This window comes from Ursus arctos, unplaced genomic scaffold (assembly GCF_023065955.2).
Source record: "Ursus arctos isolate Adak ecotype North America unplaced genomic scaffold, UrsArc2.0 scaffold_18, whole genome shotgun sequence".
Classification (NCBI taxonomy): domain Eukaryota; kingdom Metazoa; phylum Chordata; class Mammalia; order Carnivora; family Ursidae; genus Ursus; species Ursus arctos.
Genome location: NW_026622852.1, coordinates 39,665,025 through 39,692,696, shown reverse-complemented (window position 1 = coordinate 39,692,696; position 27,672 = coordinate 39,665,025). Strand labels below are relative to the sequence as shown.

General features: G+C 38.5%; 2 protein-coding genes across 2 annotated transcripts in view; one reads left to right on the top strand and one right to left on the bottom strand.

The window, feature by feature from the left end:
* The window catches only part of SHOC1 (shortage in chiasmata 1), a 77,927-nt gene extending 65,016 nt beyond the window's left edge, over nt 1-12,911 (top strand). The window contains exons 23-27 of the mRNA XM_026506015.2: nt 1,561-1,654; nt 6,069-6,200; nt 7,830-7,979; nt 8,644-9,607; nt 12,811-12,911. Of these exons, the coding sequence (XP_026361800.2) occupies nt 1,561-1,654; nt 6,069-6,200; nt 7,830-7,979; nt 8,644-9,607; nt 12,811-12,911 (1,441 nt within the window). The remainder of the gene's footprint in view (nt 1-1,560; nt 1,655-6,068; nt 6,201-7,829; nt 7,980-8,643; nt 9,608-12,810) is intronic.
* A 2,976-nt stretch (nt 12,912-15,887) lies between these two features.
* GNG10 (G protein subunit gamma 10) lies at nt 15,888-22,594 on the bottom strand. The gene is made up of 3 exons (XM_026506018.4): nt 22,451-22,594; nt 17,875-18,006; nt 15,888-16,866 (listed from the first exon to the last, which is right to left on the bottom strand). Exons 1-2 carry the CDS (start codon nt 22,529-22,531, stop codon nt 17,881-17,883), a joined length of 207 nt encoding a protein of 68 aa, XP_026361803.1. The 5' UTR covers nt 22,532-22,594; the 3' UTR covers nt 15,888-16,866; nt 17,875-17,880.
* Between the last annotated feature and the right edge of the window lie 5,078 nt (nt 22,595-27,672).

Below are 27,672 nucleotides of genomic sequence, written 5' to 3'. Positions count from 1 at the left end.
AGTTCTATATTTTTAGATGTATGAAACATTTAAGAAGTATCTTAATCAACTGACCAAATGAGGAAAATTCAACATACAAAATAAAATTGCTTGAATTACCTCAGTAGTTCATGCCATTAGTTCCTGTTTAAGAAAATGTATTAGGAATCCCTAAGACTGGGGCGCCTGAGTAGCGCAGTCGTTAAAGCGTCTGCCTTCGGCTCAGGACGTGATCCCGGCGTACCGGGATCGAGTCCCCCATCGGGGTCCTCTGCTAGGAGCCTGCTTCTTCCTCTCCCACTCCCCCTGCTGTGTTCCCTCTCTCGCTGGCTGTCTCTCTGTCACATAAATAAATAAAATCTTTAAAAAAAAAAAAAAAAGGAATCCCTAAGACTACCCCCAAGTTTGATGATTTGATAAGAGGATTCACTGGACTCGGCATGTACTTGTAATCATGACTATGATTTATTATAGTAAATGCTTACCAAGCAAAATCAGCAAAGGGAAAAGGTACATGGAACAAAATCCAGAGGAAGCTAGAAGGAAGCTTCCAGGAATCTCCTCCTAGTAGAATCACACAGAATGTGCTTAATTTCCACAGGAAAGAGTTGTAAATGTTGTAAAATGTTGTGTACCAGGGAAACTCTCTAGAGACTCAATGCCCAGGGCTTTCACTAAGGACTGGTCATATAGGCACCCTCTGCCTAGCACATAGCAAAATTCTAGACTCCCAAGAAAAAAAGCAGGTGTTCAGCAGAAACCACATTGTTTGTACAAACAGTTTAGGCACAGTAAACCGCTCTTGTCAGCCACTCTTATGGAAAAAGCTTGCCTGAGAAAAAAACTAGCAAGAGAAAGGAGAGCCAAGAAATTAAGAGAGCCCTTGTCTCAATGACATAGTTTGAGTCCCTGGATCTAATAATGTCTTCTCCTGGACTTCCTACTAATATGAGCCAATAAATTTCCTTTTGGGGGCTTAGGGTACTTAGTGTGGATAAAGGCAGTAGAAATATCTACCCATAGCTCAAGACTCACATCTGATCTCCTTAATAGCCATAGGGGGGGAAATGCGTTCTTTTAATTGAGATATAATTGACATACCAGATTGTGTAAGTTTAAAGTCTACAACATGCTGATTTGATATATTTATATATTGCAATATATATTAGCTAACAGCTCTATCACATCACGTAATGATTATTTTTTAAGAAGTGTTTTTTCTAACAGTTCAAGAAAAAGACCCAGGGAGGATTCTAGTTATCCTAGCTCTGGTCACATGTTCATATCTGAACCTGTTACTTTGGCCAGGGGTATAGAGTATTTTAGTTGGTGTCAGTCAGATAGCCATCCCTGGAGCCGGTAAGGGCTCTCCCCTCAAACACACTCTCAGCATCCCCTAGATGCAACTGGATTGTTAAAGAATGGAGGGGGGGGGGGGACCATCTTCTTAAAAGAGTTTTGAGTCTGTCACACAGCTTTATCTTAGCCAGATTATTCTCATAACATGAAATGTGGAAAATGAAATGATCTTCTAATAGGTATCAAATGAGTACAAGTATAGTAATATAATTTTTTTTTTAGGTACCATCTTACAGAAAAAACACTTCATCATCTAGCATTGATTTATGCAGCTTTGGTAACATTTGGGCTAAAATCAGAAGAACTGGATATAAAGGTATTCTTTTCTTAAATGTTTGTTTGTATTTTTCATTAAGCAAAATTAAACTCAGGTGCCCACTGCAAAGAAACATTAAATTAGTAAACTAAAAAATGCTTAAAAGCCTTTAAAGTACAGTTTTCAAATTAATAAATATTCTTTCCACTTAAACTTCTGTTCTAAAAGAAGGGTGCCTTGGGGCACCTGGGTGTCTCTGTTGATTGAGCATCTGCCTTTGGCTCCGGTCATGATCTGGGGGATCCTGGGATGAAGTCTGCTTCTCCCTCTCCCTCTCCTGCTCCCCCTGCTTGTGCTCTCTCTCTCAAATAAATAAATAAATTTTAAGAAAAATTAAACGCCTTTTATAAATTTATAGTCATATTTTATCTCTTAATTACCTCTTGGCAGGATATGAATAAAAGTAAATACCCATTGATGAAAAATGTTCACTTAAGGAACATATACTCTTTTTATCTGCTGTAGTGATCTCTAACCAGTGTCCTTTCTTGGTTCTTTTTTCCATGTCCCACTATGAAATTTAGACATGCCCCCAAATTCAGGGCTCAGTCCTCTTCTGTTACCACTGTACTCTTTCCTTAATAAATTCAGAATTCCCACAAATTTAGCTTTCATTTCTGAGTACAATCCTTAAAATTTTCCTGGCTTTTCTTAAGATCTGCACCGATATTCTAGCATTGTACTGGGAATCTCCACATGAATATCCCACAGGTGCCTCAAACTCTGCATGTCCAAAACACAACTTCTCATCCTCCCCACACTTAGTTTATGGGATTCCTACTGTAACCTAATCAGTAGCTGCAGTGTCTCCAGAATACGTCTCTCCATTCTCCTCCCACTGCTTTTTCCCAAATTCAGGCCTTCACCTCTCTTTTGGAGTTTTAAAGCAACTTCTGACTAATCTACTTATTTCTAGTCATCCTCCTTTGATGCATAATATACATTGACATCAATTACATTTCTGAAATACAGCTCTGAACATTTCACTTCCTGAACTCTAAGCCCCTGAAAGAAAGGAAACATGTTTGTCTTCATATTCCTGGCACCCAGCACAGTACCAAGTATGTAGTAGGCTCTTGATAAATACGTGTTGTTAAACTGAATTTTCTTGCTCAAAAGACCTTCCGTAGCTTCCTACTTGGTTCAAAATAGAGATCAAACTTAGCTGGATTCAAACTTCATGATTTGGCCGCTAGTAATTCTTCTTTTAGCATCATTCTACTCACCGTTTCCTGAATATGTTCACACTATCACAGTTCAGCCCATGCACAAACATGTCATCCCAGCCTGTTTCCCTCTTCCTCTTACTGCTAGCCTTTAGAGTTCTCTTTTGTTGCCCCACTCAAACACTATCTCCTTTAAGAAATGTGCCCCAAGTATGCTCTCTCAGGATAAACCTCTCCTCCCATTCTCCCAAGAGCACTTCATACCTTTATTGTAGCATGACATAGTCATTCATATACCTTCCCCCCTGGAGGGTAAGAAGCAGACCCTTTTTCTTTGAAAAAATGTATAGCATCCAGCACAGTGCTTTGTACACAGTAAAAATGTTCAACAAACATCTACTGAATAGAATTAAATCAAAGCACAACCTGTTAAGAAAATTAACAAATGATCTATTTGAAGTAGAATCCTGATCACTTTGAGCCTGTGATACATATTAAACATTGAAATAAAATTCTTAGAAAAGTTATCAATGAATGGCAAATATAAGTTTTTTCCCTTTACCCATTCAAGCATGGTTTCACCACTTAACCAGCCTCTTTTCAGGTAATGGTAAGCAGTTAAATGCAAAATATACTTCAAAGAATCATTTTACTCCTCTATACATGGGTTATATGATACCAGTGAGCAATTCTATATTCAGGTACAGTGATACGGCCCATAGAGGACATGTTCCAAAGAAGGCATTTAGGGATGACACAGGAAGTATGCCCAGGCATAATCCATTCCAAACAAAAGTCTGCTCCCACCTGGATCAAACTATTCCAAAAGCTTTTCAAGTTATACATAATAATCTTAAAAGTAGGTCAGTTTTTCCATAGAATTTGAGAAACAAATACCAATTTGCTCTATTATCAATATGTCACCAGTACTCAAGCCTCCTATTCTTCTGACTTGATGACATTACCACCTTAAAGGAGGTTCCCTAGACTCATATTATTTTAGAGTATATTTTTGCTTTACTTTACCATTTTTAGTAATAAGGCTTTGGGCCTGTATGGATTTAAAAAAATTTTTTTCAGGCATCTGAAGAGTCTAGCCATAAAGGAAGCATTAGGAAGTTTAAGTACATTTTCTTAAACTAAAAGAAAATACTGCTAGTAGCATTATGCTATATTTTATTCTAATGTCAAAAAAAGTTCTATAAATTTTTTATGAACTCCTTTTGCAGAAAAATGCATAGATAAACATATATGCAAAATTTTGAAAATAATGTTAGGAGGTTCCTGAATCTCCCATAGTCTAGCCATGAGCTCCAGAATCCTTGTCCTGATAAATTAAGGTAATATTCATTACCATCACCATAAAATTTTGCCTTTTTATATTTAAATAGAAGTGTCAGATCTTCTTAAAACATCCAAAACTGCAATAAAACTAATTTGGAATCAAACTGTTATTTCTGTGCACTCTATACATATTTGGGGTGCCTGGGTGACTCAGTCAGTTAAGCAACTGACTTGATTTCAGCTCAGGTCATGATCTCAGGGTCGTCAGATTGAGTCTGAGTTGAGCCCTAGTCAGGCTCCCCACTCCACTGGGGATGGAGCCTGCTTAAGATTCTCTCTTTCCCTCTCACTCTGCCCCTCCCCCCACAGTGCTTGCTCTCTCTCAAAAAAAAAAAAAAAGAAAGAAAGAAAGAAAGAAAGAAAGAAAGAAAGAAAGAAAGAAAGAAATTTGTGCATATTTAATATAATTTAAAGAAAATCTTTCTTTAGAATACATGTACTCCCCAGGTATGTACTAATAGGTTTGCATTTGTTACCCTGTGAGAGAAAAAAATTGTCATAATTATTTATGAGGTTTGTACAGTCTTTGTTTCTTGAATTTTCACTACAGGACAGGATGTTTATATTTCTAAGATATGATTGTTTAAGGCAGTGTTCCCTATTCACATTAAACTGCTAACCCATGGACTGGGGTGCCTGGGTGGTGCAGTTGGTTGCACCACTGACTCTTGGTTTGGGCTCCACTCCTGATCTCAGGGTCTTGAGATTGAACCCCCCCCCCCCCGTCGGGCTCCTCACTTAGCACGGAGTCTGCTTAGGACTCTCTCTCCCTCTCCCTCTGCCTCTTCCCCACCCCCTTCTCTCTCTAAAATACATAAATATATCTTTAAAAAAAAAAAAAAACCCTGCTAACCCATGGACTATATTTCCTTCAACTGAATCTAAAAGATGAAGAAGATAAAAATAGAACTGAAAGCAGAAGAAAAAGGCTGGCATTTCGAAAGAGAGAAGGGCATGGAGGAAAACACAAGTGACAGGAAGTAGGAGATACTAAGAAACTTTTTTTAGAGTTAAGTTTAACACACACATAAGCCAATATGGTATGAACAATTCCCAAAATATTCTAAATTAAAACTTTTTTTCTTTTTGCAGGTGTCTGGATGGCTCAGTTGGTTAAGCGTCTGCCTTCAGCTCAGGTCATGATCCCAGGGTCCTGGGATAAAGCCCCGCAGTGGGCTCCCTTCTCCTTCTCCCTCACCCTGCTGGTGCTCTCTCTCTGTCAAATAAATAAATAAAATCTTTAAAAAACCCAACTTTTTTCTTTTTGAATACAGTCAAATTCATCTGTAAATATCCTTTATCTTTAAATGTTGTTTTGAAAAATCTTACACTATGTTTTTTAAATTCTTACTTTTTTAAAAAGATTGTATTTATTTATTTGACAGAGAGAGTGCGTTAGCACAAGCAAGGGGAGCAGCAGGCAGAGGGAGAGGGAAAAGCAGGCTCCCCATGGATCAGGGAGCCCAATCCCCAATTCGATCCCAGGACCCCGGGATCATGACCTGAGCCAAAGGCAAACGCCTAACCGACAGAGCCACCCAGTCTCCCCTTAAATTCTTATTTTTGAGAACTATTAATTTGGAAAAAACCAAAATATTAAATATTATTGACATCCAAATTGCAAATAAATTTATTAATAAATACAAAATGGAAGTGAAGAAATTTAGCTCCAAAAATTGGAAAACTATAAGGATATCATATTTAAAGAAGGAAAGAAAATTGCTTATCCTCACAAATAAAATATGCTGGATTTCACATAGACATTTTAATAAATTATATCTAAAATTGTATTCAAAGATTAAAATCTGCTGGGGTTTTTTTCTTCTAATTACAAATAATTCTTGAATGATATATTTTGCTTCCTAAAATTTTCTATAATCTAACATATAAAAAATATATTTTAGCTTATAATTGCCCCAGGAGTGGAAGAGGCTGCACTGATAATTCGGCAAATTGCTGATCACAATTTAATGACCTCGAAGAGAGATCCTCATGAATGGTTGGATAAATCTTGGCTTGACGTTTCACCATCTAAGGTTCATTTCCTAAATATGTAAATTAGATATTTGCAAAGCAAATATAAATACATGTACTTGAGTTCTCTTTTTGGTAGCATATTTTTGTCCTATAATGTTTGCATGAGCATATATAGCAGTAAACATAATGTACAACATTTATTTAGATCATTTTCCAGAATCGTGTATTTTTCAACTTCACAGAAGTACTTTAATGAGATCTTTTATAATGAACTATCAATCAAGTGTATTATAGGGTGATATAATGACTTCAGTGCCTAATATTTTCAAAACATAACTGTTTTCTAGTTCCTAAATTTAAACATTTAAGAGTAGTAAATATGAGACTAGCAAAATTCCACCATTCCATTTTGCCAGTTACATAATTGAAGCTGAAAGTAGAATCGTAAAATATTTGTAAGACTGAATAGTAAATTTTTAGAAATTCCTTTTGTTTAAGCATAAATATTTCCAAGTTCTCATACCAACCGAGTATCTCTGTTACCTTTATTTTTTTTATATATTCAAATCATGAAAACATAAAAAAGGAATAATGAAGCTTTTTACATACTAACATGGAATGATCTTTAAGATATATTACATGAAAAATGAAGTTGCAGCATAGAGCTTGTAATCTACCACTTGTGTAAAACAAGGGGAAATTAATATTTATATGTGTTTGTAAATGAATAAAACATCTGTGGAAGGATACCAAGAAATGATAACATTAGTTATCTCCAGAGAGGAGAACTGGGATAATGGGGTGAGGATGAGAGTTTTTACTGCATAACTTTTAGTACCTTTTGAATTTTGAACCATGTGACTATTTTAACAATTTAAAAAATAAAATTATAAAGCAAATAAGTTAAATAAAATATTAACGTATTCATATACATTCATCATTCATATATTCATATATATTACATTACAGAATTTTTATATGCCTAAACAGAACATAATACTATTGGCAAATATGGGTATAATTAATTAATTATGGGATGTATGTATGTATGTGCAGTTTCCATCTTACCAAGTTATGTCTAATCTACTCACATGTCTGTTATTTGGTAAAATCAAAGAGGGTGCAAAAAGCCAGTGTAACCCAGAAAGAAAAGGAAATATAGTAATAGTAAAACATGGCTGCTATATTCCTAGACTTGCGTGAGATCTTTCTGAAAACACACATTTTTAGACCATCAAGGTCAGTTCTGGCCGACAGAAGTTCTTCCTACACTCTTCACAGCAAGGCTTTCCTGAAAGTATCATAAACATGGTTTATCATAAACGTGGTTCATCTTAATCAAATAGTGAAAGTAGTATATGGCCTACAAAGAGAGAGCTAAAGAAAACTTGAGGTATAAAAGTCCCCTAAAATGTTTCTCATTAGAAAATCTACCATTAGGTGAAACAATTATCATTCAAAGGGGATGAACTGTAAGAAATTTTTTTGGATGAGTGATTAAAATGAATGAACTTTAAGATCTTTCTCAATTCTGAGAGCATATGAATCTTAACTGCCAAAGAAGTTCCTTTCCCTACTAGCCATACTTTTCCCCAAGCATCTCAAATTGAGTGATAGATGCAATGACAAAAATTTTAAACTGCTAGATTTTCAAAGGTGGCTGATTATTCCTTTAAACTCTTTTCTAGGAAGAAATGTACTTACTTGATTTTCCATGTATTAACCCATTGGTGGCTCAGCTCATGTTAAACAAAGGACCTTCACTGCACTGGATATTATTAGCAACTCTGTGTCAACTTCAGGAGCTTTTACCTGAAGTTCCAGAAAAAGTGTTAAAGGTTAGTTATTTGAATTCCATCATCTTATATGAGTTTATTTCCTTTCCATTTGAGTACTGATTCTTACCATAGCGGTTTTCAAAAGGAAGGTATCCAAATTTAATTGTTTGGGACTTCATGTAGCAAAGAAATAATTTAGTTGAACTAAATTTCAAATAGAATTCTCATTGGCTGTCAATCACATTATACATTTTAAAGCTCTTATACAGATAATTCAGTACAGTCAGTTTATCACACTTTAAATTATTTTGACATGTTATCGTGTCCACAAGTACGTGATCACACACTCTATTCATATGTGCTTACAATCCTGATGTCCTTCATTACAGTAGTAAAGAAAACTTTAGCCTTATTGGTAAAAATTTTAAATTTTTATCAAGCAGATGGTATTCATGTATAACTTGTGTAACTAAAAATTCTATTACAAGTGATTAGAAAATGGGTTTTCTAATTATAATAAATTTTTCTTTTAATGGAGCCTAATTATGTTATGTTCTTATGACATGGATCACTATAATACCCTACTTATTTATATTTTGCTTTCTTTACATATATATATAAGCATTGTTATTTATCTTTACTTGACTGATGTATATATTTATTTATATTACTTGACTGATGTTTATATTGTATTTGTATTATATTAATTTTTAAAATTTTTTAGCATTTTTGTAGCATCACTTCCTTATTCAAGATTAGTTCTTCTTCCATAACAAACTCATCTCAAAGTCCATCACCTCAGGAAAATGGGAATCAGACTAGTACCTTTACCTCCCAGAACTCAGCTTGTGACTCTTCAAACTCTGTCTTTCAAGAACATAATGAGTATTACCACTATTCAGACATAGGAGAGACAGTGCATGGAGACACAAACAGCACTTTAAACTATAACTCTTCCCTTATGGAACTAAGAGAAATGCCATGCATTTTACCACCTGTGACTTCTTATAATCAGGCCAGCCACTGGAAGGACTCCAGTTGTAACCCTAACATAGTGCATAACCCTTTCCTGATTAATACAGAATCAAGGAATGTGGCTGGTAACTCCTTTCAAAACCAAAATGATTCAGAGTCAGATGTCTTTTATTTGGATCTAACACAAATGAACTGTGAAAACATAATATCACCAATTGACACTCAGAAGAGAGTTGCCCCTAATTTTATAAATTACAAGAAAAAAGGAACACATGATGCAAAAGGACCTATAAATATAGAAGTGTCTGCCCCTAACTTTTCACTAGAAGGCTCCCCATCTCCTCTTCCCTGGAACTTTAAGAAAAATGTATGGGAACAGCAGAATCACTCATTCAACTTAGAATATGATGCAGGGGAGACTACATGTGACAAATGGTACTCTCAGAAAGATAATTTAATCACTAATCAGCAAAAATGTCTATCGGATGAGTTAGAAGGCTTCATATGTGAAAGTTCAAATGCTGGGACTAAAAAGACCTTCTGGAAAGAATTACCATCTGTCCCCAGTTTGGATTTATTTTGTGCTTCCGATCCTAATGTAAATCAAAAAGAATTCAGCAGTCTTCGTTTCCACCAAAGAGCTGGAAAATGTTCAGGACAGAAAAGGCACTCTGAATCCTCACCTAACTCAGGAGGCATGAAATCGTTACCAGGTAACACTATCTAACGTTAATAAAACTGCTCACATATGTAATTTTTTTAAGTTTATTTATTCTTTTAGCAATCTCTACACCAAGTGTGGGGCTCAAACTCATGACCCCAAGATAAAGAGTCACATGCCCTCCCAACATGAGCCACCCAGGCACCCCTTGCAGATGTTTTAAAAGATAGAATCATCTCTAAATTTTTTTTAAACGTTTGTTTTAATTACTATACTTAAAGAATCTTCAATAACTTTGGGGTCAAAAAGAAAATCAAAATTCTAATTATAGACATCTAGGAAAATAAATGCAAATAAAATATGTCAAATCCTTGTAGCTTTAGATGAACTAAGCGTTCAATTTAAGAAGTTAAAAATAAAACCTCAGAACAGTCTAAGTAAAGCTGAAGACTAAAATTAGCAAAGATTAAACTGAGAAATCAGTGAATTAGAAAATTAGCTTCTTTGGCAGGCAGGAATATTTAATGGGCTAACATTTATTAAGAGCTTATTATAGGTCGGGTGCCCATCTAGGCCCTTTATGTGGATTATTGAATTCTGACAATACTATTAAATAGATACTACTATTAGCTCTACAATCGATGTTTCTGAACACTTAATCCTATCAATTTTTAAAAGGACAATTTTATTTTCTCTTTTCTAGTAATGATACCTCTTGTACCTTTATTTTCTATGTCATTTCTTATTACATTGGCTTGAACATCTATAACAAAATATTAAGTTCTAATAGCCATACAAATGTAGACTTACCATGATAGGGAAAAATAATAATAAAAAAGGGAGAAGCTTAAGCTTCAAAGCTCCTTTTTTGCATAGGCCCTTTTGTGAGGCTTGAGAGGGGCCCAGAAAATCCTGTATTCTTTGTTTTGTTAAAAGAGGACCTCCCCAAATACCATATGATCTTACCCATATGTGGATTTAAGAAACAAAACAAATGAACAAAGAAAAAAAAGAGACAAACCAAGAAACATACCCTTAACTATAGAGAACAAACTGATGGTCACCAGAGAGGAGGTGGGTGAGGGGATGGGTGAAATAGCGGATGGGGATTAAAGAGTGCACTTGCCATGATAAGCACTGAGTAATACATAGATTTGTTGAATCACCTGAAACTAATATAACACTGTATGTTAACTATACTGGGATTAAATAACAATAATAAAGAAAGAAAAAAGAAAATAAAAGAGGACCTCCCAACCTGTACAGTTGACCCTTGAACAACACAGGTTTGAAATGCATGGGGCTCCTTATACACGGAGTTTTTGATAAATACAATATGGTACTATAAATGTATTTTCTCTTCCTTATGATTTCTTAGTAACATTTCTTTTCTCTAGCTTACTTCTTTGTAAGAACACAGTATATAGTACATATAACAAACAAAATATGTTAGTTGACTGTTTATGTTATCAGTAAGACTTCCAGTCTACAGTAGGCTCTTAGTAGTTAAGTATTAGAGAAATCAAAAGTTATATATAGAATTTTGAGATGCCTGGCTGGCTCAGTCAGTGGTGCATGTGACTCTTGATCTCAGGGCCATGAGTTTGTGCCCCATGCTGGATGCAGAGCTTACTTTAAAAAAAGTTATATATAGATTTTTGAGTAGGGGGAAAGAGTCAGCATCCCTAACGTCCACATTGTTCAAGGATCAACTGTATAAACCCCAGGACTCACAAAACTTGGATTTGGTCCTTTTTAATAGTCATAATTTGTTTTGTTCCTGATCTTAATGGGAAATATTCTATCCCTAGTTTTGTAAACTTTTGTGAGGAATAGATGCCAAATTTTATCCAAACTTTTTTTGGTAGCTATTGGGGAAAATCAAACATGTTTTCTCCACTGATCCATTAAGGTCAAGGATTATATTAACAGGTTTACTAATATTAAATCATTCTTATTATTCTTTAATAAACAATTGGCTTTTGAAGAGTGATTCTTTTAATATGCTGTTGTATATGGTTACTAATATTTATGATTTTCATATCTATATTCATAATGCAGTTAATCTATTGTGTTCTTTACTTGTGCTCTGTCACATTTTGACATGTTTATTCCAGCTTCATAAATGAACTGCATTAAAAATTCCATTTTTTTCATCTTGAACCAAATCAAGCATGTGAATTACTACTATATGTTCTTGAACATAGGGCATCCCAATGTATAAGATAATCCTCCCACTTTCTTAATGAGAAGATCTCAGAAATTATTTCTAATAACTTTTAATATTTAAGCTTTTGGGGATATGGATGGAATAGTCAAATGTCTACTTACATTTTAATTCATTAACTTAGTTATAAATATATTTTTAAATATTTTATTAGATAAATAATGTTAGTTTAGAAATATTGTTTTTTTCCACTTTCAGACTTCTTCCATAAAATCATCTTATTCAAACAGTTCACATGAATCTTTGATACTAGTATCATTATCACTATGGAAACTTTTGACATTTTTACTGTTGTTTCCCATAGCATATCATTACCTGCATTGTTTAAGATATAACACTTTTAGAATTCATATTAATGCAGGGTTAGACAATTTACCCAAAGCCATTGGCATAATCCCAAGATAATTTTCCATTTGTCTTATAGATGTGTATTGTGACCTCTATGGTAAAAATTACCTACTATACTGCTTTCTAAATTTGCTTATAATGGCATCCAACTCTTATAATTATGAGATTATATTCCCAGGAATAATTACTAAAAGTTTTAAATATTTTAGCCTCCTTTTTTACTGATTTAATTAACTAACCTCTATAAGAATCCAAATCTAGGATATTTCAGGCTAGTGTGTCATATATAATACAGCCATAGAAAGTGAGTCCATACATGATCACCACCTATCATATATCAGAGCTCAGGATAAATTCCACAACATTACAGATAGGAGGTAAAGAACAGGCTTAATGAGGGAAAACTTAAATGAAGGAATCTTAAATCCAGGGCGATTTAATTATTTGTGCAAAGCATGAGCATACGAATATGTGTACATGACACTAATTAGTATTGGGCCATTTAGTACAAGTGCATTTATGCTAAAAATGTAATTTTTATAGTCATTTTATCTCAGTTTGGAAATTTTAACACTTTGTAGATAGATGAAGAGATAGGATGCACCAGAATAGCTGGAAAAAATGGCTACACTTTATTATTGTCAGAAATAAAATGGTTTTCCTTTTTCTCCTTTTAACAGATTTCATGTGCTCACAACTACCAAAATTCAAAAAACGACGTCTAGTGTATGAAAAAGTCCCTGGTAGAGTTGATGGACAAACTCGTCTGAGGTTTTTTTGAAAGAAAGGATAATGTTCTGTGCCACATTCCTTTGTTTTTGATGAAAATCTAGTAACAAAATGATTAGGTTTGCTCATTCATTAAAGAAAATACAGTTGTTAGATGTTCTTGGTGTTTCCATATTAAATTTTCAAAATATATATTCTGTCCTCTTGTGTGCATCTTTGTATGTAAAATATTCTAATTGGCATAATTGTCGTAAGATCCAAATATCTTCCAGATTCACCTGAACATTGCAAGCCTTTTTTTTTAAAGCAGTAGATACAATATATACATTTAGAGCAATAGCAGTATATACAGTATTGTGTGTGTGTGTGTGTGTGTGTGTGTGTGTGTGTGTGTATAGAAGGGTTATTTAGTTGTCTTCGGAAGGGCTCACTGCTTCCCACCTTTCCTCCAGCAAGCCTTTTAAAATAAGTCCCCATCTCTGTCTGACCCTTTAAGTCAAGAAGTGAAGATCACTAGACTCAATTCTCCGATAGCCAAGAAAGTTAAAATCTAGGCAAAGTTGAAGTCAGAGAACTTCCCATTTATTTTTTTTAAGATTTATTTATTTGAGAGAGAGCATGCACAAAGGGAGAGTGAGAGGGAGAAGCCAACTCCCCGCTGAGCAGAGAGCCAGATGTGGGACTTGATCCCAGGACTGTGAGATCATGACCTGAGTCGAAGACAGACCCCTCACCAACTGAGCCACCCAGGCACCAGAGAAGTTCCCATTTAAAGTGTTGCCTTCAGGGATGCTTGACTGGCTCAGTCGGAGGAGTGTGCAACTCTTGATCCTGGGGTCATTAGTTTCCTAAGCCCCACACTGGGTGTAGAGATTATATAAATACATACATATATAAATACTTAAAAAAAAATAAAGTGTTGCCTTCATAAGTAAAAATTTAAAACAAATCACTAAGAAAATATTTGCAACCTACATAATAAAAAAAAAATTACATTCCTAATATACAAAGAATCCTACAAATTGATAGGAAGAAGACAACCTAATAGAAGAGTGGGCAAAATACATGAACAGATATTATACTGAAGAAACAAAAATAGCCAATAAACATTTGAAATTATATGTAGCTTCATTACTCATCAGGCAAATGCAAAGGAAAACAGATCACCTATCAGGTCAGCAAAATTTTTGAAAATTAGTAATATTCAATGTCAACATATTGAAGAAAGAACACTTTCTTACACTGTTGGTACAACATTTTTGGAGGATAGTTTATATTTTTTTAATGGATGGTTGTAGGTTTCTAATTACTCTGGTATTTATATTCCATTATTTTTTAAAGATTTAATTTTTAAAATGTCACAATTTCTAATAAAGTTATATTCTTTGCAACTATTCGGTTATTAACAAAACTTTTATATGTCACCTCTAAAATGGAGGTATTGGGTTTTTGACATTATTGTAGGTGGTACACCAGCAAAAATGTTTGAAGACCACAAGCATACTCTTCTTTCCTGGCTTCTGAAATTATCACCCGATTACTACCAAAATTGACCTGTACTTTCTTAGATCCAAGAGGCACGCAGACATCACCCTACTTGACTCCTCTTCAGCGTCTGATACTGTTAATCATGCCCTCCTTTTTGAAACAGGCTTAACACCACCTCTTACTTTCCTCCTCCTACTCTCCTCTTGCTATTATACTTTTATTTATAGGATGTTTGGTTTTGCTTGGGTATGTAGCGGGTGGAGACTTTAAAGAGAAACTATTTCCGGAAATCTAGTTGGAATTTCTGTTCTACATAAAGTTTTGGCAGGATAGCTTCTAAACTAAGGTAAGGCTAAGGCTTCTCAGCTTGCAGATCTCCTTCATCCTGCCTTTAATCAGCTTCCAGAGGAAAGGAGTTTCTTCATAGGCCATCAACTGCAGCAAGCCTTGAGGCTAGGCTATCAACACTCATGTCCCTGCTTCCTCATCAAATGGAGTGGAAGTATCTGAGTCCTCCTGTGGGCATTTCTCAATGGTGCTTGCTGTTTAAGGACACATTCTGCCTGGGCCTAGAACAGCCTTTGTCAGAGGTATTGGGAAGCAAGTCTTGTGTTAGAGGAGTCTGGGAACAATGGATAATGTAAGTGAGCTCTGCTTCAGCAGAGCACTCCCTGGGAGCCATGGTCACATGACAGGTTGGGGTGATCCATAGAAACCCAAAGGGTCTGGTTGGGCCCTTGTTAGGAGACCAAAAGTGTCAGTCCAGCCTCCAAGATCCTCTTCCAAACACCCCATCACAAGGAATTATTTGGAACAGACTCAACTTCTTCCACCCTCTTATTTTTTGTGGTAACACCTAACATAAGATCAACCCTCTTAGTAAATTTTTCAGAATATAATACAATATGCTAACCATGGGCACTATGCTGTAGAGTAGATCTCTAGGACTTGCTTATCTTATATAAGTGAAAATGAGTTTTTTAATGGAGATTTTTTAAAATGCTTATTGTGTTAAGATGGAGAATGGACCATGTTTAAATGTTGACAGAAAAGATCCAATAAAGTAGTTGAAGATAAAGGAGAAAGGATAATTGATAGTGTGATTTCAGAGAAGGTGAAAGAGATCCAGAGAACAAATACCAGGGTTAGAAGAGACACTTGAATTTTGATTGAATGGAAGAGATTCAGATCATTTAGATTTAGAAGTTTTGTGGCCAGAAGTTAAGGGAGTTTCCACATGATGGCTTCTATTTTCTCTATATAGTAACACTAATTAGGCTAACAGATACTTTCATTTATTTATTTATGGATTTATACAATTTTCAAAGTGTAAATGTCGCCAGAAATTGAGATGTTTCTGCAAGTTATACATATATATATTGTGTGTACATATATATATATATATATATATATAAAATTTCTTTTACAAAGTTCTACAAGGACTTTTAAGAAAAAATTTCACTTCCCACTTCTAGCACTTGATTTCACAAGCAAACAAAAATCCATGACGCCTTAAAACAAAATCAGACACAAAATGTTGCTATCATAGAAAATGATGAATTAAGCAGAAATTTTATTTCCAAGCTCATCAAAGATTATTACAAACACAAATAAAGTATCCTTTTAAAAGTGTCCCAAATTAAATCAAAGGCACATCATCAAAGCAAAATAATCGTGACACGAAGAATTCATTTAGGTTGTAGTATTTTCACATTATTTTGTTTTTAATCATTTGCAATGTTCTAAAGATCACATTTAAACATTTTTTTAAAGACATGAAATAATGTAGGTTTTGTGTGTGTGTGTTTTTTTTTTTAAGTACAACCACAACTATAAAATACAGGAACTTAAGAAGACAAACACCAAATCTTCATACACAGGATGGGGCAATCTAATACACAACACAACATGAATCTTTCCAAACAAGTTTGCTAAGAAACAGCTCCCATGTTTAGTTACAAATAAAACAATCTCCTCATTTAGAAAAATCAAGACATCATTTGATTAATAAAGCCTATTCTTCCCCCAGTTTTATACTTGTTTGTCTTCATTTAGAAACTGTAAATTCAGAAGAAAAGAACAAGTTTTGTTATGTATGGTATAAAAATCTTAGTAACAACAAATTACAAATATTCAATTTTCTAACAAACAAAATGTTTGCCTTCCCAAAATGTAAACATCCAGTAAATAAAACAAATATTCCAGGTATAGAAACACTAGTAATTTGCTTATGAAAGAGGTGTATTTGGTGGTAACATTTTTGTTTGTCTTAAATATAAAAGCACTTTACCAAAAGAGTCTGGCCATTATTATCTAAAGTCTTTCCCCTCACCCAGTTTCCTTATCTGAGTAGAAACTCATCAATTTCCATAGAATTTTGGCTATAGGACCAGGCCAAGGAAAGGTCTGAAATATCTAAAAGTCATTTGGCTGGAGAAAAGTGTTTTCTTGAGACTTGGAGGCAGTTAGTTATTCATCACTTTGCGCTTAAAAGCATTCCTCAGTGAACTTCTTCCTTACTGGAAAGAGAATTGGTAGGTTTTCACGTTAGTAAGACATACATAAAATTAACTAGTGGTCATTTCAGGTCACTTTAGTGTTCTCAAAGTAGAAAGTAACAATATAAAAAACATCCAAGCTACATTGTTGAATGAGTAAGACCCATGAAGGTGCTCTGTAAAAAGGAAAATACTATGCCACCATAAGACTATTATTTTAATACCATAAATGTGGACATTTTCCATTAAAAGGTACAGTAGTACCTGATAGCATGATTACTTCCTTCTGTTAATATGAATAATTTCCTTTTGCAAATATGTGAAAAAGGACCTAAGATGATTACTTACTGCAGGAAAACCCCCAGAATACATAATTTGAAATATGTTGGCCCCCAAAGACTCCAGTAATCTATGCCCTGACCTCTTCCAAAAAGGGGGGGAAAAATGAAAATGTGAATGAAACACAACACATTAGGACCCATGAAATTTCTAATATGCCACCAAAGAGGTATTTTCATTTCAGTAATCAATTTGTAAAGCTCTTTGAACTCTACCCACGCTTTTCCCTAGTAGCTACATTTCTTCCTCTATTAAAACAGATATATTCTGAAAGCCTCTGAAAGAAATCACAGCTGGTGGTAGGAACAAGTCTCCTCTGGGGAGTCCTTAGTCCAGAGAGCAGCAAGTCTCCTTGATAGCACCAAGCAGCAAATCACAACTCTGGGATGGTGTTAGGACAGAGATGGGGGGATTAAGGTCATGAAATTACTATCGGCCAATTCAGTTAAAGAGCTCAAGTATATAAGAATATTAACATCCCATGAGTTAGTGCCCAAGAGGATTGAGACTCTCTTAATGAGATGTATTCCACAAGCATGCTGACTAGAGTCACCCTTCAGGTGCGTTTTGCTGTTTCTTATTTTAATTTCCCCAACAATAGTAGATATTCAAAACTCAGGTACCCAATCGCTTGGGAAGCCCTGTGATAATGCCATGGCCCCAAGATAGCAGGGTGTATCATTTACTCACCAGCCTTTAGAATAAAGCACAGGATCTGGGCTCCCGGAAGGGGTTGCTTCCAGCTGGAACACCTACCAGCAGGGCATCCTTGCAGGCATTCTGCATGCAGTACTGTTGAAGCTCTGCAGCTGCCTGCGAGACCTGAAACAAAGGGACAACAGCTTGACGCGCTGCTCACAGCCAGAGCCATCCAGCAGCCATTTGAAATTCTGAAAAATGATCCTACAACTTGATAAAGGTCCCACACCTTGTGATCAACAAAAGTGTCTTTTTTGCTGAAAGTTCTAATAACTGAACTCAAAAGAGGAAATATTACAATTTCCATGATTTAGGATATTATTCATTTGCTTCTTCAATAAAGGAACAATAAAGCTGTATCTTTGATCCATTTAGAATCCTAAGTTTTGAGAATAAATTGGTAAAGAAATAGTGCTTCCTTTACAAATTTTCACTTATAAAGAGTGCATTTATATAGTCAGGTTTGCCATGTGAGCAAACTGTTTTGTTTACAAAGCTGGAACCCTATCCAGTCTGCCCAAAATAAGACAAGTTTTCTCCACCAAGCTTTTGAGGCAGGATAGCTTATTGGCTAAGAGTGCAGCCTCTGGAACCAGAATGCCTGGACTGAAATTCAGCTCCATCATTACCTGTATGATCTTGGGCAAGTTAACTTAATTTCTCAGTTTTTGTTTTCTCATCTGTGAAATGTATTTTTAGTACCTGACTCAGTGAGTTGATGAGGCGATTAAATGAGCTAAATGCATGTGAAACACTTAGAATAGTGTTGACACACAGTCAGCAATACATTTGTGGCCAACTACAAAAACAGTCACAATATTTTGCAAAGCTCCTCTCACCAGGAAGTAGAGTCTTTACCTAACACCCCTTGAATCTGGGTTGGCCTTGTGACCTGCTTTGACCAGGAAAATGTGGCAGAAATAATGGGCAAGTTCTAAGCCCCAGGTCTCAAGAGCCTTTGCAGCTACCTCTCTTGCTGTAGTTGGAACTGTAAGACCATCCAATGAGCCCAGGCTTGCCTACTGGAGATGTTGTGGGAAGAAGCAGTGAGCCAGCTCCTGCCACCTGCCTACAAACATCCCGACAGGCACGGGAGGCCAACCTAGATCATCCAGGTACCAACCAACCCTGCATTTGACTGCAGATGCATGGAAGAGCCCAGCAAAGATCAGCAGAACTACACAGTTCAGCCCAGCTCAAATTGTTGACCTAAGAACTACGGATTAATAAATGTTGCTTTAAATCACTAAGTTTTAGAGAAGTTTATTAGGCAGCACTGATAAATATTATTCTGCCTTTCTTCTTAGCCTCCATTTGATGCAGATTTGTACATTGAGGCTTTCCTCACATTCCGTTTTATGTGTACTGAGAAGGTATTTTGTATAAAATCTCACTCTTATTGTACAAAAATGGTTCCAATTGCTGTTCAAGTATTACCACTAGTTTGTGTTAATTTTCCAAGCTTCTAAATAACTGGAAAATCAACTCCTTATGTTATAACTGGAAAATCAACTCCTTATGTTATAACTAAAAAATCAACTCCTTGTGTTATAACTGGAAAATCAACTCCTTATGTTACAGTTACCATCTAGTTTCTAGAATGCTTTAGGAATTTCGGTTTCATAATGTAATAACAGTTTTTATTACATAAATATAAAAACATAATATAATATTATCAAACTAATAATATTATAATTTCATGTTAATTATAATTGGAATTAATGGTTATATACAACAATTATTAATTCACAAGGAATTTAGAACCAACTATGCTCATGCTTACTATCTCTCCATCAGAGAGAACAGATGAACTTACACATGATGGGTAGAAAGAGACTATCTTCCAGGACCCCTGGAGAAATGGGACTAAATGGACCCTCGCCTAAAGAACATGAGCAAAAAGTTAAGCTGAGTGGATATGCAGAGAAAATAAGAGAAGAATAAAAGTGGTCAGCATTTCTCTAGTACTTTTATAGGAAAGAGACTTTGGGGGTGGAGTACAAGCCCAAACGCTTAGAAGCTGTCATTTGCCATGGGAGGTAGTATACCCAAATTATATGGCTTTCCTTGGTTTGAGTCCACGCTCACCATGCAACTTCTCAGAGATTTCTCCAAAACAGAGAAGGGGCCCTTGGAAGGATATCGAGTATTCCAATCACTGGGAAAAGATGCCCTCCATTATAAGCTAGGAAACTGGTGTCCTGGTTTATTTATTAGTTAGCAAGTCTGCTAAAGAGAAGACATCTTTGGGTGTGCTGAGAGCATGCATTCATCAATGAGCCCTGAAATGAGGCAAACTAGACCCTGCAACGTTGTGACTCCCTGGGGTGCTGCCTGAGAGAAGCCCACCAAACACCTGAAACCACACTATCATGAGAATACCCCACAAATAAGGTATTATCTGTGTGACCTTGAGCAATTCACTTGAATTCTTTGGGTCTGTTTCATCACCCGTAATTATTTTTGAAATGTAGAAAATATCTTGCCTAGCTACTCCACAGGGTAGGCAGGCTTCTGGCCCACAGCTCTCCTTTCCCTCTCAGGTGCCAACATCATCCTGAACACTTTCAACAACCCCAGTTTCAGTTCCCTGCCTTCCTTTCCTCAGACAGCCTTCTCCTCAATGCCAACAGTTACAGCCAACACCTATAACCGCTCCACATCTGAAATTTTACACTTCAACTTCCTACTTTCTGACCACATCTCTCCTACCCATCCAGAATGTTGCTTCCTGTTCTTTGACCTCAGGGAGAAAACCTCCTCCTCTTTTGCCAGGCCCACCACCAGGAGGCCAGCTCAGTTCCTTCTCTATCCAACCTGTGTTTAAGCCTCTTTCTGGCCAACCCCTCAAGCTCCTTGCCCTTTGTCCCCCCTCCATCTTTGTGGTATACCGCCTCTGCTAACCCAAGAGTTGGATCAACTCAGATTCCTGGGTGGCTAAATGCTAGTGGAGAAAAAAAAAAAAAAATCCACAAGCAGGGCAATCAGTCTCCAATCTCAAAGTAGCTGGGTCTTTAGGGTCACAAGGTTTCTATGGATGTGCCTGATAGGGGCTTCTCTCCCATTCCCAACGGCCCTCTCCTCCACCCTCACTCTTGTGACTCCATTAGCTCCGTCCCCTCTGCCCTAGAAGAAAACTTGGCCTTCTGTTTCACAAAGAAAACTGTCATCATACAAGTCCTTAAGTCCATATGTCTAAAATCATCTATCTTCACGAAGGTCCTGATGTCTTTTCTTCCTATCTCAGAAGGCAACCCTCCAATCCCATGTTCCCATAGGCAGACTGTCTGTCTCCTCTTCCTCCAATTCCCCTTCTGTAGTTGGTCCCCCTCAATCTAAAAATAATTTGTTTCTTTCCCTCAACCTCAAAATAAGGCTTTTTCATTTCCTAAATTAAAAAAAAAAAGGTTGTTTCCTCTTTAAAGCCAGATCTCTTTTTTAAAAAGGCCTGTATACCCTATTACAATCTAGATTCTGCTTCTACTACTACCTATGTTACGAAAACCTCTTCTGCATTCCATAACTCTCTACACCTTGTTTTAGAATCTCCACTTACGGTCCGAAATTATTTTACTTATTAGTTAATGCGTTTATTGATGATCTCCGCCACTATTATCACATATTCTCAGTGCCTACAATAGTGCCAGCTGTAGAGAAAAGGCAGTATGGAGGTACACGGAATATCCACAGCAGTGTTCATTCATACACTCGGACATACATTCTACAAATAATGCCACCCTAGTCGCTCCCCACAATACGCAACACAGGCTTTTCAATCAACTGAAACATTAGACATAGTAACTAAGCCCTACATTTTTGAAATCCCCTCCTTCCTTGCTTTCTCTTGGTTCTCCTCCCCTCTCAGCCATCTTTTGGCTGGCCCTGGGTTCCACACTCTGGTCTCTTCGTTAATGCACTTTTTTTTTACTCCCACACATTCTAATGACCTCTTTCAGCCTTGTTCTCTGAGCCTGGATAGCTCGGCGAAGTCCACGTGCAACACTGAACTCCTCTTCCCGCGAACCCGCTCTGCCTCCTCTCTGCCAGCGCGAAGGGCAGCGCCCTACACCCTGACACCACGCCAGAAACCTGAGCCCCGTCTTCCTCCGCGCTTTCGCTCTCGTCCCATCAACCCTTCACTAAGGCCGGTCCTCGTCGCCGCCGCAGACTGGGACCGCATCCTCCCGCAACAGCCCAGTCAGGCCGGCCGCGCGGCGCCCGCATCCCTGGTCTGCGCGCGCGCGCCCCGCTCCGCAGCCCCCACCCCGCCCCCACCCCGAGTCCGGGTCCGCACGGGCGACTGGGAAACGCTCCCGGGGCACTCGGCCCGGGCCACGCTCCGGAGGGCTCGCCCGTCTCCCCCGGCCCAGCAGGCCCGGCTTCCTCTCACTGGCCGCATCCCCGCCGAGGCCGGGCAGCTGGCCGGGACCGGGCCGCCGTCTTCACGGCCGCCCAACCACGACCCAGCCGCGGCGAGGGGCAGCCGGCCTCTCCCCTCACGTCTCCCGGGCGGCGGCGGGGGCGCGGTTATCGCGCCCCGAGGAAAGGGCGCCGCCGCCCGCCTCACCTTGATCCTCTCCACACCGGCCTCCAGCTTGAGCTGCTCCACCAGCCGCTGCAGGGCGTTCACGCTGGCCCCGGAAGACATGGCGGCGGCGCTGGGCTCCGAGGGCGGGGGAGCCGGGCTGCGGGAGCCGCGAGGCCCCGAGCGCGAGCACCGCCCCGGGGCGGGGAAGCCGTTGCGCCCGCCCCGCCGCCCGCTGCCCCGCCTCTCCCGGTGGCCGTCCCCCGCGCGACAGGAGCTGCAGGTAAGCGACAGTGTCGGGTCCCGAGTCGCCTGACACTTAACTCTCTCTGCTCTCGGAACGTGGAGAGTACCCGCACCTGCGCCTGGACGCGGAGCCGCGCGGTGGGCCCATCTCCTCAGCGCGGCGGGGCTTTTGGAGGAGCGGGCGCGAGCTGCGGGTGGGGCGGGGGGGCTGGGGCTCGGGAAGGTGGAGACGCACTCCTGAGAAATCGGCACTGTCACTCCGTGTGGCTGGAGCCCAGGTGGCAAAGGAGTTGATGAAGTAAGCTCGCGAAGGCTTCCGTGCCTTGCTGTAATGAGGGTGGGGGAAGAGGGGGACGGTTGGCAGGAGCCCCATGCAACGGTGACAGGTCTGTGAGTCCCCTGTTACTGTTCCGTGGGAATCCCGTCAGTTGACTCGGTAGGTAAGTGAGGTAAGCAGGGCTCAAATCCCAGGCCTTGACATCTTTGCGGAACCTTTAGAAGAAAATCAAATTCAGCCTCCCCGCCCTCCGTCCCATCTCACCACTTTATGTATGTAACATTTTTCTGTTGTGCTGCATTCTTTTTTTTTTTTTTTTAGATTTATTTTATCAGAGAGAGAGAGAGAGAGCAGGGGGAGGGGGAGAGGGAGAGAATCTCAAGCAGACTCTGCCAAGAGAGGGCCTGGATCCCAGGACTCTGAGATCATGACCTGAGCCGAAGTCAGACTCTTAACTGACTGTGCCACCTAGGCGCCCCTCTTTTTCTTTTTTTTTAATTATTTTTTTAATGGTGTACATTAGTTTGTTCTACAAAACCGGCATCATTACTATATGTAAAATGTATGTCTTGCGTTAATTTTTTTCACTTAATGTATCGTGAATATTGCCTTTATTGTTGTATACCATTGTACAGTAGTAGATCCTTGAGCAACACAGGCTTGAACTGTGCAGGTCCACTTATACATGTTTGTTTTTTTTTTCAATACAGTACTGAAAGTATTTTCTCTTCCTTATGATTTTGTTTTTGTTTTTTTTAAGATTTATTTATTTATTTATTTATTTGAGAGAGAGAGAGAGTGGAGAGTCAGAGGGAGGGGAAGAGAGAAGCAGATTTCCCATGGACCATGGAGCCCAACTCCGGGCTCCATGTCAGCACCCTGAGATCACCATGAGAGCCAAAACCACCAATCAGTAGCTCAACCAACTGAGCCACCCAGGCACCCCCTTCCTTATGATTTTCTTAACATTTTCTTTTCTCTAGCTTTATTGGAAGAGTACAGTATATATTACAGCATACAAAATATGTGTTAATCAACTGTTTATGTTATTAGTAAGGCTTCTAGTCAACAGTAGTCTATTAGTGGTTAAGTTTGGGGGGAGTCAAAATTTATATGTGAATTTTTGACTGCATTGGGTCAGTGCCCCTATTCCCCCGTTGTTCAAGGGTCAACTGTATATGTCAGAACTCGTTTGAATCGAGTAATGCAAAAAGGTAATATAGTGACTTAAATAACTGAAAAGCCCAGGGACTTTAAAGTAGTGGATTTAATTGCCCGAATAGTAGCCTTTGGGGCTCTCTATCTTTTGGCTCTGCTTTTTCTGGGTGTTGGCCTCACTTTCTTCAGTGGTAAATAGACTCTCTCTAAAAGGTGCTGTGAAGGAAGTTTCGTTCCATGCTTTCATTGTCCCAACCTAGCAAACTCAGGAGCAAGAGCGCCTCTTTTCCTTCTCATTGTTCCAACAAAAACCCCCATATTGAATCTTACCAACCTTATTCAGTTATGTGCCCCCCCCCGAACCAATCATTATTTGAAAGCAAGCATTATGTAGGGTTGGAATGCCCAGATTAGCTGTGCCTGGCCAGGAGGAGGATGAGGATGCCATTTAGGACTGAGGCACTCATTCCCCCAGCTGCTGGGAGAGCTGCAGCTGATGCCTCAGCTAAGTCCCTCTCTGGGAACTGCCCTTAGCTGACAGGCATCCCTCCCAGCGTCAGCACTCATCCAAATTGATGTGGGATGTATAAGACCTGAACCCCAATCCCCTTGCCTCAAGTTGGAACAACACTGAAAGATGATCCCAGCTCCACAGCTCCTTGCTGGGATCATCTGAGGCCTTTATGGCAACTACTTCACAGTTCAATTCCACCCTCTGCCCACATCCCCACTCCCTAGCCTCTCCCTCAGGTGTTGATTTTGACACTCCCCAGTAAACTTTCTGCATGAAAATCTCTTAGAGTCTATTTCTCTGAGGAACCCAAGCTAAGACACCCAAACTACATGGACTGAGGGGGGTAGGGGAAGAGTGGTTCCCTAAAGGAAACCCAAGATGCAGATACCGGAAGGGGGCCGGGAGCAGTCAGAAAAGATATACCCTACATCTATTACTTTTAATGACTGCATGATATTCCATTGTAGAACTGCATCATAACGTACCTACTGCCCGATTACTTAACACTGCAGTGGCCTCCTTAAACATACAGCTTTGTGCATGTTTGGTTTTGGGGGGGCAGTTTTTTGGATGCATTCCTAAAAGTGGAATTGATGGACTAAAAATATAAACGGTTTCTTACACTTTTTCCAACTTGATCCTCCAGAAGGTGGTAGCAATCAATTGCTGTTTCCACCAGAACACTGCTTATTTCTCTGCACCCTCACAATTCTATGTTGTGGTTCTTTATCTTTACTAACCTAGTAGATGAAATATGGCATCTCACATCTTTTAAGCATCTTAAGTGTTGAGACTAAACATTTCTTCTTTTTATTTTGTGAGCTATGTGTTCAGTCTTTGCGGTGTTAAAGTTTTTCTTATGATGAGCAAATTTGCAAATGTTAAAGCCCTCTCTAGTGACAAGTTTCCTTACCACAAAGAACTTAAATTACATTTAAGTTAAAAGATGAAACTACATGTTAGAAACATTACTAGGTTGGTGAGTAAGGTGGAGCAGAAAGGTCATGTGTCAAAAAAGTGTGGCAAAGAACTCAGAGCAAAGACAGACTGGAAGGGTTAGGGAAAGCTCCCGTAAATGGCAGGACCAAGACTTTGAAAATATGAATCTTGCACATGGCACCAAGGACAGGGGAAAGCATTCCAACGAGGGGAGAGCAGGCCATGTATATATGGAATGAATAAAGGAATGAATTAAAGAATGGAGAAGGCTCTAGTGAGCAGTAGAAAATACAAAGCTGTTAAGACTCAAAGTCACAGAAAACCTCAAAAGAAACAGAAAAGTTTGTAGCAAACAGCGGCATAGCCACATGGTAACATATTTTAGGAATATTAATCTGGAATGAGGATACGAAATGAACTGAAAGTGGAGAAACAAAGACTTCAATAATGATTTTGTTTTGTCTTTTTGGTGGAGAGAGTGGCTGGAATGAGGCCCTAGGTAGAACTACGAAGGTAGGATGGAGAATAAATTTAAAAGACTTAATCAGGCATATTCCATGGCGGTTATAAAATGCAAAGGAAAGGGGATAAAGGTTCTGAAGCAGAGAGCAGGCTAGAACTGGAGCCTGTGACAGATGTTAGGAAACAGGCCTAGGTTTGAAGGGAGGAGTAAAGAACAAAGATGAGTTTGGCTTAGGAGAAACCAAGTCTTCAGCTGTAATGCTATGTGCCTCTAGGCTGTTAGAAATGTTAAGTGGCAAGGTGTTCATATGGGAGACATCTGCACAGCACAATGACAGCCGAAGCAGTGAGATTATCTCCAATTAGAAAAGGCAGCTTTGGGGCCACCCACAGTGAGGGGACACATAATGTAATACTTGTGTATCAGCCATAGGTAGCAGAAAATGTTTAGAGATGTGTCCCATATCCCTCTTTCATGCTGTACACACCCACCACTCCTGCCCACTTCCATATGATTGATTGTGCTACTCTTGGAGAGGAGTGGTCTGACTTGGAAAGAAACAGCAAGGTTCAAGCATAGTGCCTCCCACAGTGATCCATGGACAGACAAGCTTGGTGCCACTGACCATCTGTGTTTTGCTTTATACTTTACCAAAATGTCTTCTCATCCATTATTTTTGTATCATGGAACTTCAGAGTGAAGAGACCTTCATATAATGTAATCCATCCCAATTTTAGAGATGAGGAAACTAAAAGCCACTAAGGAAAGTGACTTACGTAACATCTCACAAAGTGGGAATAGGGAGAAGAACTTCCATTTTAGCTTCCAAGAGAAGTCACTGCTCATCTGGAGTAGAGTCTGTTCCCACAGATGTAGTTATTTCTAGAGCTCTGAAAGTAGGTGAGGCCCAGGGCCAGAGAATCCTTTCCTGCTAAAATGCACAGATCACCAATATATTATTATAAACATTTGTTATACATTTTTTTCTTGGTTAAAATAAGAACTTATAATACACGTCAAAACCACAATGAGTTACCACCTCACACCTATCAGAACAGCTAAAATTAACAACTCAGGAAACAACAGATGTTGACAAGGATGTGGAGAAAAGGAACACTCTTATGTTGCTGGTGGGAATGCAAGCTGGTGCAGCCACTCTCGGAAACAGTATGGAGGTTCCACAACAAGTTAAAAATAGAGCTACTCTATGACCCAGCGATTGCACTACTAGATATTCATCCAAAGGACACAAACATAGTGATTCGAAGGGCCATGTGCATCCCAATGTTTATAGCAGCATTATCAACAATAGCCAAATTATGGAAAGAGCCCAAATGTCCATCAGCTGATGAATGGATAAAGAAGATGTGGTATATATATCCACTGGAATATTACTCAGCCATCAAAAAGAATGAAATCTTGCCATTTGCAACAACGTGGATGGAACTAGAGGGTATTATGCTAAGCGAAATAAGTCAGTCAGAGAAAGACAAATATTGTATGATTTCATTCATATGTGGAATTTAAGAAACAAAACAGATGAACATAGGGGAAGGGAAGAAAAAAAAAAGAGGGAAGCAAACCCATAAGAGACTCTTAACTATAAAGAACAAACTGAGGGTTGATGGAGGGAGGTGGGTGGAGGATGGGCTGAATAGGCGATGGGG

Excerpts from the sequence above, each read along its gene's own strand:
- GNG10 (XM_026506018.4), bottom strand. The coding sequence starts at position 22,531 with ATGTCTTCCGGGGCCAGCGTGAACGCCCTGCAGCGGCTGGTGGAGCAG. Across the intron at positions 18,007-22,450 it reads CCGGTGTGGAGAGGATCAAG|GTCTCGCAGGCAGCTGCAGA; the intron begins GTGAGGCGGGCG and ends CCTTTGTTTCAG.